The sequence below is a fragment of the Hipposideros armiger genome, unplaced genomic scaffold (genome assembly GCF_001890085.2).
Source record: "Hipposideros armiger isolate ML-2016 unplaced genomic scaffold, ASM189008v1 scaffold_58, whole genome shotgun sequence".
Classification (NCBI taxonomy): domain Eukaryota; kingdom Metazoa; phylum Chordata; class Mammalia; order Chiroptera; family Hipposideridae; genus Hipposideros; species Hipposideros armiger.
The window spans coordinates 3,838,818-3,848,088 of NW_017731408.1; the positions used below are offsets into that span (position 1 = coordinate 3,838,818).

Below are 9,271 nucleotides of genomic sequence, written 5' to 3' on the forward strand. Positions count from 1 at the left end.
ATCTATCTAAGATATGATTCTGGGGATAAATTGTTTTTTGCTGAAAATTTTAAAACATCTCAGTACAAACTGTCGTTTAAAGTAGAATGGTTTAAAAATTAGTTGTTTTATCTCACTTCTGATACATGGCATAATTTATAGGCATTAGATTAAAATGTTCAACAGAGGGTTTTGATTTCCTCACTGCCCTAGTTCAGCTTGTGCTGTTGTTTATTTTGGTGGTGACTGTGGGCCCAGCCCATCCCTTTTCATAGCTCTGATTTCCCCCTAGAATGAAGAACCGGGATCATGTTACTCAGTTGTCCTCTGCCTACTTCTTAGGGTTTGTTTTAAGGGTTAATATGTTGCTGGTCCTGAGATGAAAAGTGCTAATTGTTCATAAGAGATTTTAGTCATTCTTGTGTAGTATTAAATTAATAGATCATCTACCAGTTGTCACTAGTGAAGGAAATTCTTATCCTCATAACACTTTTAAAAATAGAATTAAAAAAAAATAGAATAAAAATAGCACAGCGGTAACTAGGTCTCGGCCAGCGTTCTCTGTCAGGTCTGGTGAGGTTTCTGGTGGAGGCAGTCACCGGGCTCTGACATGGCAGCTTTGCAGCCTTATTTTCTAACATGTTTTCTCTGAGAGACATTTGTATCCTTTGAAACAAAAGATCTTGTATTCTACTTATGTGACTAGGTATATAAAGCTTTGAGGATAAGTAGTAATAACATTGCTGATCAATTCATATTATTTACCTAAAACCATAGAAGCCCTTTTCATTTAATTTGAGAGAAAAGGCAAATGTGGACGCCATACTCTTGAGGTAGGGTTCTTTGAGGTGATCCCTTATGCTTTTGGTTGTATAAAAAATATTTAGCATCTAAGAACACTAAAAAAAACAAAAATCAAGGTTTTAATCACACTGATGTGTATTTTACCTGTAGATGGCTATAAAGGACTTATTTTTTAAAATACACATTGGACATATTAAACCTTCAGTTAAGACCTGTGATTAAAAATAGGAAGAAAGGCTAGAAGAAAAATCCCAAGGATTTGATGGTGATAATACAGTATTTTTGAAATCTCATTGTGCATAAGAGAAACAACCTAATATCATTTTTCTAAAAGCACACATTTCTAATATCACAGAAAGCAGAATAAAATAAGAGAAATACAAGCATAATGTAGATGAGTTTTTTGCTGAATTTAGAATATAGTTTTATTTTATTTCTGGGCCTTACTAATGAGAACTGTCTATTGCGGTGTCTGCCAACTAAGGGTATTAATACTAGAGAAGTGACTTCAGTGACATGTTTGCAGGTTCTCTGTTTACTGCAGCATAATTTAACTAGAGTGAATTTGGCACTGGACAGTAGGAACCAGAGGTAAATGATAAGAGGGAACATTTCAGGTAGCCCCAGGTAGGTGGGCCAGACACCAGCACCTTTTCGCGTGCAGTTCCTTTGTCAGAGCCAACCTTGTAGGTGGGAAATTCAACGCTCAAGTCTCTATCAGGGGATTTGCTATCAAGCAGATATTTTTCATCCGAGATTCATGGAAAACTTTGAAATTATGTATAAACTTGCATGTGTGCATGTTGTGGAGGGCGAAGCCAGCCCTTCATCGGTGTCCTGAAGACTCATGATTTAAATGGATAAGAACCACTGCTAGAAAGTGAAGCAAGGTGTTCATTTTTCTTAGAAGAATGGTTTTTAGCAACAATTAAGTTTTCATTTTATAAGACTTAATAAAGTCTCTGCGAGTTGAAATCCATTCCTCCCCCCAAAGCCTCTTTAAATTTATTACTCAGGGAACAAACCCTAAGAAACTTGGGTTTTTCTATGAGTATATTTTCTTATCTAAACATATTTTCACTTGATTTAGAGTCTTAAGTCAGACAAGTACCTAGTTCCCACTGTGTTTTTTTTTGCAAGCATGTAATAATCTACATGGGTTGAATTCTTCAAACACAAAAACCAGTGGGGCACTCCTATGAGTTGGCATACGTCTTGTAAAAGAAAGGAGGTGTTTTTTTGTTTTTGTTTTTGTTTTACTGTTGTGGGTTAAATGTTTTCTTAATAACAGGATTGGATCATTGTTACTTTTGACTTTGTAATGAACATCCACAACTTTCTTGATTTAAAGTATATCTATGGATAGACGGATGGATGGATGGATGGATGGATGGATGGATGGATGGATGGATGGATGGATGGTTATACTTATAACCACACAATACATTGCTTTTTCTCCCCATTGCCCCCCTAGGTTCCTGGGACACCCTGCAGCCAAGATTCTCTATGCTTATAACCCGAGTAGGGATAGCGAGGTCGTGGTGAATTCAGTGTTTACAGCTGCTAGACATTTTCATGTGCCTCCTGTTCATTGCAGGGTAAGTGTTGATGTGCTCTTGGAAACTATGCTGTGGCGGGCTGCCAGGTTTTCTTGCTTTCTTTGGCCTGAAGCTTTGACTTTCTGCTCCTTGTCTCCCCTATTCCTGCTACCCAAACGCTTTCCTTCTGTGTGTTTGCTTTCTTTAGCCTTTATTTTTTTCAGTGGTTCATAGTCATAATTTTGGTGGCTTTTGATATCTCCATGGGCAAAAAGTTTTTAAAGAGTCTATAAACTAGGTGGTAATGGATGCATATTTATTGTGACTTTTTCATCATTAAAGAAACTCATTCTTTGTTTTGAAATGACAACAAATGCCGAAGCATTTAGTAATGAATACAAGTTTAAGTGGATGTATGGATGGATGTATCGTGATCTCTTCACCTGGCAAGCCTACTGAGATATAAGATAGTTAGAAGTCCTTTCTAAATGTAGGAGTTAGAGGTAGTGAATGGCTGGCTCCGTATAAAGCTAATTGCATCCCAACACAGAGATCAAGACCCTAGTCTTCTAATAGTTTTCATTTTAGTGGTCTTTAACTTTTAATGAAGGTCCCAGTTACTAGTGGATTTTATTTACTTATTTTGCTTCCTTTTGTCTACCTGATGCATTTAACAAAAAACACTGGGACCAAAGAGATGGTGTAAGGGGGAGCCCGATATTTTGTTTACGATAGTCTCTCTGGATCATCAGTACCCCTGACTTTTATTAAGTATCAACATGTTTGTTAGGGAAAGGCGTTGAACACGTGGGTGTGGCAGAGGAGGGAAAAGGAAAGATGGGAGGCAGGTGGCTCCAATCCGAAGTGAAGGGACTTGGCAACCATCTTGCCATAAATCCATGCCATGTTCCTCGGAATATTCTCTTAGACTGTTGGATGTTGATTTGTTTGGGAGATTCTCAGAAATTTATGATACTTATAAATCACGGGTGCGGAATATGCAAACATCTGTTCACAGAAGTTGTCAAAAAGAAAGTCTGAGGAAGAAAATTTTTTTTCAAAGGGGTTCATTCCAAATGGCTAATTAGATTTCTTTCTTTCAGGTAATCCCAGCCATGGGGAAAACTTCCTTCAGAATTATTTTCTTACCTACTGAAGAAGGGAGCATTGAAAGTTCTTTATTTATTAATACCTCCTCACATGGAGTCCTTTCCTATCATGTAAGTAACTTTCCCCTTTTGTCACGTAGTTTGATTGTAGACTTAACAGAGGGGTTGGGATAGTTTCAGGAAGACTTTTGGAAGTGTTGCCACCTGGTTTCTGCCATTAATATCATAAGGCTACCAGTGATGCTAATTCACCTCTCTTCCCTATCTTCTGCCCTCACGGGGCATACACACTTGGCTGTCTTCAATATTCAGTGAAGAGTTGTAGCTCTCACCATGGATCTTTGAAGGGTATTAGAACAAAACAAAGAAGTCTTCCATACTGTTTTCTAGTATAAAATATAGCAGGCTTTCAAAACCCACGGCCCTCACTTCACAAATGGTCCAGAGGGAGGGAGTTTTTGGGGAATTTCTAGTGACTTAGATGCCACCCTTCCTGGGCTCATCAGGGAACATGGATTTCGTGCTTGGGGACCAGTCCTCCGGGAACTCACTATTCCTGTCAAGGCACTAGGGAGGGAGAGTATCTTTTTTTTTTTTAATTGGGGAATTGGGGAGGGGAACAGACAAATTGCTGTCCTTTTGTTCTTCAGTCTAGTTGTGGAGGACGTCACTTCACTGGCCCATGTTGGTATTATCATTTCACTCTTCCCGGGTGAGGCAGTCACTCGCCAGCCATTGGACGGCCGCTCACAGCAGCTCACGGCCACTCAGGCTGGCTGCCGGCCGCTCTCTCCGGCTGCCAGCCACTCACGATAGCTCACAGCAGCCCACTGCAGCAGAGGCTGCAGCCTATGTTGTTGCTGGCGACTCATGGCAGCCCAGCTCCAGGTCGAGCTGTTGTTCACCATCTTAGCTGTAGAGGGCGCAGCATCAGTGGCTCTCATGTGAGATCTGAACCGGGGCCCTGCTGCTCAGAGCTGGCGTCCCAAGCCAATTCTTAACCAACGCACCACTTGGCTGGCCCAAGAGTATCTTTTTGTGTTGCTGTTCACAAAACAGTTAGGAATCTTTATCTTAAGTTGCACCTGTGACCTCTTTAAGAGGACATGGCATGAAGTAATTCAAGTGCCAAGATATATCCAGCCATTTTTGTGGTTAATTCTTACGGGATTACATTAAACATGTGGTCCCATATCAGAAAAGTTGACTATTTGTGGAAAGATTTGCTACAATGAGGAACATTCAGCTTAAATACAGCAACTTTTGTTACATTTTTTTTTGGTAGACAAAGATAAATAAAATAATTGGATAGAGTCTGAATGCCAGGGTGATTGAATACAGATTTCCTTTGGAAAGGTATTTTAGCATTATGGCAAATGTGTTTCAAAACTAAGAATATCCCTCCCTCCCTCTCTTTCTGCAGGTATCTGGAGTTGGCACTCGCAGAATCTCTATAGAAGGGTCTGCAAAGCAGCTCCCAAATGCTTATTTTCTGCTTCCACAGGTCCAGAGCATTCAGCTCTCTCAAACACAGGTAATTTTAATAGTAGACTTATTTGGAATGGTAGGCAACACCAAACTCAGTAGCTCTCTACCTTTATGTCTGTTTTGCAGAGTATACACATAGTCCTTTTACATAGCCAGAATTGAGACACTTTTTTTTTGCTTTTTGAAAAAAAATCCTGATATATATAGAAATAGTGTAGGTATATGTAAAGTGTCAGTGTAATCTATATACTTTTTTTTAATGGCTGTACAGTCCATGGTGTTGACGTTTCATAGATTTCTTAATCCTATTGTTGGTTATTTGAAATGTTTCCAGTTTTTCATTATTATTACCCTCAGGCCATGTACATATTTTATAACTTTCTTTATTTCCCTTTGGATTACCTGTTTCCTTGGGGTATATTTCGTAAAGAGAGACTCTTGAGTGAGAGATTATGAATGATTTTATAGAGCTTATTAAATCTTGCCAGGGTGCTTTTTCGGAAGACGGACCTCCATGGTCACCGGTAATGATATTCCTCCAGGAAGGCCTTCCTCTTTTCCTCTCTTCCTGCTTCCAGTCCTTCCTGTGTGTGACTTAGTACAAAAAAATGTTTTTGATGTTTTAGAAGGTATATAAGTATACCTTTGCATATTTAATATGCATTTTATTAATAGCATGTAGGTTCGGTCATTTTTTTTTTATTATCCATATTACCTTGTAACTATAGATAACTTTTGAAATTGAAAAATACTCTTGAACCAAGATTATAAACCTTGCCACCTTACCTACCTTTCTTTCTGATTAGCGAATAAAAAACGTTGCTTAGAATTTTTGGTCAGCCACAGCAGTACCTGGGGCTTTTTTTCATCTCATCGAGCCTCTGCTGTGGGCCAGGAGTCGGTCTCATTTCTGTTTTCATGGAGCTTACATCCCAGTGGGCAAGACAACCACAACTAACTTAACCTGTAATGTGATGTCTGGGAGCTTTGTCACTACATACATAATTCTTAAGGATGTTTAATATTATTTTCCTCTTTATAAAATTGAAGAGTCCCTCCTTCCAGGATTTTAAGGAACGTTTCTTTCAGTTGGCACCTTTTGCTTTGGTTTAAACCCTAAGACCAGTGGGGATGTGCCGAAAGGTAGTAAGCAGGAGACGGATGTGATGCGACTTGGATTTTTTGTAAGGGCTCGAAAGGGCTGGGGTAAGTGTAACTTGCATATGCTGACAGCACGGGTTTTCTCGCATGAACATTTTTAGCCTTATCTCAGGGCCCTTCTTCAGCAGAGCTGGGGCAGCTGAGAATGGCCAGGTTTCTCTGGAGACTGAGATTGGGAGCTTTGAGTGCCAGATGCCATATTAGTGGAGATACAAGTGTTGAAACTGAGATGGGTGTCCAGATTAGTGAATGGGGTTAATTTAAGGGCACATGGGATTAAGGGTCTCCTAGAGAGGCCTGCGTGAAACCTTGATGTAAAGAGAGCTTGCATGTCACCCACTCTCCCTGGCACCTCCTGGCTGTCGGCCATGATGCCCACTGCCCTTTTCCATACCCAGGCCCTCTGGACAGCTGTAGTAGCCCCATAACTGGTCTGCCAGCATATACTTTGGCCCTGTCTAGTCCTTTTCCCAAAAGTGCAAGTTGGACCTCATTCGTCACCTGCTTCACACCTTTCCGTGCATTCCTGTAGGTTTTAGGATTTAAACCCAGTCCTTAGTGTGGCTCCAGTAAGGCCTTGCAGAGCTTGCTGCTGGGTCTCTTCAGCCTCATCACACACCACTCGTGCTTGCTGCGTGACAGTCACACTAGCCTTCCCCTGCTGGCTTGCAGGGGCCATTGCCACTCCTGCCACAGGTCCTGTGTGTCTGAAGTTTCCTCCAACTCCCCCTCCCCCAACTTTTCTACAAATTTGCCCGTCTTTCATTGTTCTTTTATCTGCTCAAGTTCTTCACAGAATCTTGCCATCTCTCCCCATTCTAGTTCAGAATCCACGTTAGATGGTAGTAGAACCGTGTTCCTTTCCCCCTTAGAACATGTATCCCCATTAAACAATCACACACTCTATTCGGTGGTCACTTAGCCACTCTTTCCTTCGCTGCATGGAAGTTAAGCCCCGTGAAAGCAGGGACTGTGATTGGCTCTCCACTGTGTCCCTGAGCCCCGCCCAGGGCCTGCTGTAGTCACAGGTTGCCCGAGTGACGTTCTGGCCCCAACGTAGTTTGTAGTTTTCCCCTCAGAAGCAGTTTTTCTTGCTCCCTGCCCCGTGGCCCACCATGGTGGTGACTTGGCTTCTCTAGGTCTTTGTTTTTGTATTAGCTGATAACCAAACTCACTCAGTTTGATTTCTTCTTTCTTTTCTTTCTTTCTTTCTTTTTGCATTTTAATGTATTTTTAAAGCAGCTTTATTGAGATATAATTTATATACCTCAAAATTCACCCATTTAAAATGGACAATTCATTGGTTTTTAACATAGTCCTGAAGTTGTGTAACCATCACCACACATCTTAATTCATCGCCCACGTCCCTGGTAACCACGACTCTGTTTTTGGTTTTTGTAGCTTTGATTCTGGACATCTCATGTAAAGGAAACGTGGTCTTTTGCGATGGGCTTCTTTGTTAGTATAATGTTTTCAAGTTTCATCCATGTCATAGTACATGTCAGTCTTTCGTTCCTTTTTATTGCCAAATATCAATGGTATGGACATACCACATTTTATTTAACCATTTGTTAGTTGGCAGACATTTAAATTGTTTCTAGTTTTTGGCATTCAAAGCTTATACCTAGGGGTCTAAATAGAATTGGATCTTCGTGTCCATTCATTGAGTAGGTTTAAATTATCTGGCTTAAACATGGGCAAAAGGCTAAACAAGACATGCACCCAAGGATTCCTGAATATAAAGAGTCTGAAGACGAAGACTCCAAAATACAGAGGGTGCCTAAAGAATGTTATACCCATTTTAAGAAAGGAAAACTGTTATTAAAATTGTAATAATATATACTGATAACAAAAGATGAATACAAGTAACGTTTGACTTCTGCAGTTACAAGAGGTGCTTAGAGAGGTTACCATCAGCGTAATTTTAATACGGTTTTTTCCCTTTCTTAAAATGTGTATACATTTTTGGGCTACCCTCTGTGTACGGCTGCTGCTGGACTCCTCCAGCTCAACGTGCTGACCGGAGAAGGCAAATAAGCAGGAAGGCGTCATAAACCTATGACCACGGGTCAGAAGCGACCATGGCAGGGGTGCTGCCTGAAGGACACACAGTTCCAATGGCATTTTGAAGATGGTCACAAAGCTGTCTGTTTCAAAACTTGAAAGAAATTTGCGTTGTCAGGATGGTCACAGGAAACATGAGATATTTTGCTGCTGCAAAACCAAACAAAATTCCATCATGAGAAATTAAATCGAAATCAGCCAGAAAACAGATGCATACCTTTGTGCAGTGTCACGCTCTGTATGACCTGACACACTTGATGAACTTTCCTCCACTGTCCCTCAGGTGTAAAGAAGCTGAACTAGGCTCTGGTCATGTACCAGGATGGCTAGAGACTGGAGCTCTAGGACAGTGCCTCCATGGCTATAACAAAAATCAAGTGTAAATAATGCAAAAAACAAAACCAAACAAAAAACCAACAATTAAGGGGTTTATATTAGGGGTACAAGCTGGAGGGAAAACTAATTCCCTATATGAAGTAAAAAAGCCAGTTTCATACCCCTGTCTGTTTCCAAGCCTGTGACCTTTCAACCAAGCAACACTGCCTCTTGCTGGAAGCATTAAGTGAGCGCCTGTAAAGGACCCAGCTCAGGGCCTATCCCAGAGTCACAGAGTATAACTTCATTACAGCCCTCTGAAGGGAGCATTATTTGATACTTTGTTTTCCTTTTATAAAAGAGTATTATTTAGGAAAAAGGGTCAAACCAAATAAGTCCATTGTATTTTATCTTATTTCTGTGAGTAGGATAAAAGACCATTAATATCCATAATGTCGTATAGATTGAGGTTGGTTCTGCTCTTATAAATGAATCTTACCATTAAGATCCCAGTTTGTTTTTCAGAATAACAACAACAACAAAAAATGTATCCATCTTGTGAAATAAACTAGGGTGCTAGCAAATAATGAAGCTATCTCGTTTTTATTTTTTTTATTTTTATTGTTTTGGTACTGTGGGCTCATTTCGGGTTTTTTGTTTGTGTCTTGTCCATTCGTATCTGGCTTTTGCATTTTTCCTGCTGCATTGAATTGGATTAAATGGCTTACTCTCTTCTGCTGGAAACAAGAGTGTTTGTATGATTCGTCTTCTTGGAAAGGAAGTAGGGAAACACAAGGAATTAAGATTGCACTT

General features: G+C 40.3%; 1 protein-coding gene across 1 annotated transcript in view; it reads left to right on the top strand.

Moving 5' to 3' along the window:
• The window catches only part of TMEM131L (transmembrane 131 like), a 171,357-nt gene that overhangs the window by 94,147 nt on the left and 67,939 nt on the right, over window positions 1-9,271 (top strand). Inside the window, exons 4-6 of the mRNA XM_019641171.1 lie at window positions 2,258-2,381; window positions 3,425-3,541; window positions 4,854-4,964. Of these exons, the coding sequence (XP_019496716.1) occupies window positions 2,258-2,381; window positions 3,425-3,541; window positions 4,854-4,964 (352 nt within the window). The remainder of the gene's footprint in view (window positions 1-2,257; window positions 2,382-3,424; window positions 3,542-4,853; window positions 4,965-9,271) is intronic.